This window comes from Plectropomus leopardus, unplaced genomic scaffold, assembly GCF_008729295.1.
Source record: "Plectropomus leopardus isolate mb unplaced genomic scaffold, YSFRI_Pleo_2.0 unplaced_scaffold15510, whole genome shotgun sequence".
NCBI lineage: Eukaryota > Metazoa > Chordata > Actinopteri > Perciformes > Serranidae > Plectropomus > Plectropomus leopardus.
Window position 1 is genome coordinate 1 of NW_024616624.1, and position 1,460 is coordinate 1,460.

The 1,460-nt window shown below is 42.3% G+C and overlaps 1 protein-coding gene across 1 annotated transcript; it reads left to right on the forward strand.

Moving 5' to 3' along the window:
• Nucleotides 1–8: 8 nt before the first annotated feature.
• LOC121964403 (mastin-like) lies at nucleotides 9–857 on the forward strand (the record flags this gene model as incomplete). The annotated part of the gene is made up of 3 exons (XM_042514610.1): nucleotides 9–42; nucleotides 290–435; nucleotides 524–857. Coding segments are annotated over 3 exons (514 nt in total), but the record flags the coding sequence as incomplete, so codon positions are not given.
• Nucleotides 858–1,460: the final 603 nt, after the last annotated feature.

Here is a 1,460-nt window from a genome sequence, read left to right on the forward strand (position 1 = left end):
CTGATAGCTGGGTCACTGGCTGGGGCGCGGTCCAGGAGGGAGGTGAGGATGTAAACATGTATAGGTGATTTAGACTTGTAGCAGCTGCACAGTTACGCACATGCTTAAATATCCAATATTTACACAGTCGATTCAGCCATGTTGTTTTTACAGTCTTTTTTTTTCTTTTTTTTTGTTTTCAGGAGAGAGTTGTATAAGTCAAGGTTTAAGAGATTTTTCCTGCCTTTTTGCTACATGACACAGTCCAATAAGATCCTGTATATACATACATATTTTTCTTATGTTTCAGTACCCCTTCCCTTCCCTGAAACTCTGCAAGAAGTGGAGGTGCCAGTTCTGGGGAACAGACAGTGTAACTGTCTCAATGGAGTCGGCACAGTCACAGACAACATGATCTGTGCTGGTGTTCTGGCAGGAGGCAAAGACTCATGTCAGGTAGGCTGCTTCATTCAATCCGTCACTTGTTGGTAAATGTGTTTAGGACTTAGTGAAATCCTCAGACGTGTCCTCCCCATCTCCTCAGGGTGACTCAGGAGGTCCGATGGTGAACAAGCAGGGCCCCGTCTGGATCCAGTCTGGAATAGTTAGTTTTGGGTTTGGCTGTGCTCGGCCCAATCTGCCGGGAGTGTACGCCAGAGTGTCCAGATACCAGTCCTGGATCGACTCCCACATCAGCTCTGACAAGCCAGGCTTTGTCCGCTTCACCTCCAGTGGGCTGGATGCTGACAGCAGCTACACCTGTCCTGGTCTGCCAGCTCCTGCTGTTACTCTTCCTGCTACTGCAGGACCAGATGTTACAGCCACAGAGCCAGTATCCGAAACCACAGTTCATGCATATACCACACCCAGTGCTGAATGTAAGTAAGCAGAACACCACAGTATGTTGAATATGCATGATTATTTGTGTGTTATTCTTTCAGTATTAGAAGCAGTGTAATATTTCTAAAATCTGTAAATTTATTCTCTCTTAGCCCCCCAGCGGTAAAATAAAGAATGATGCTGACACACAACTGTGGAAAATAGTGGTTTTGAATTGAAGTTACTTCATGCTTTAGCTGTTTTTATTAATGTTATATATATTTGTAATAATCTTCTCTTAATAGCTTTTTGTAAGAAAAAGATGACAATCCTGTTAAAAATAGTCACGCTCTTTATGTAGTGAAAGAATGAATGGTCAAGGTTAACACTTCTGTTTGGCAATCTGTCTTGTTTGATGCTGCCAGTAGGAGTCACCAAAGACAGAAAAATGCAAATCTCTCATACACGCTTGAACTACTGATCAGCGTGCTTAGTTTGAATTCTAGACTTCAAGTGTACTTAGAAATCCATGTTTATTAGTGCTGTACCGGTTTTTATGTTGCATTTATCACTTAATTTACTTTCTATGTTTGGGTTAGCACACTTAATTTAAGATCAACACTTATTAGAGGACCTTTGTTTGCAGTGTGTGGCATCACTCC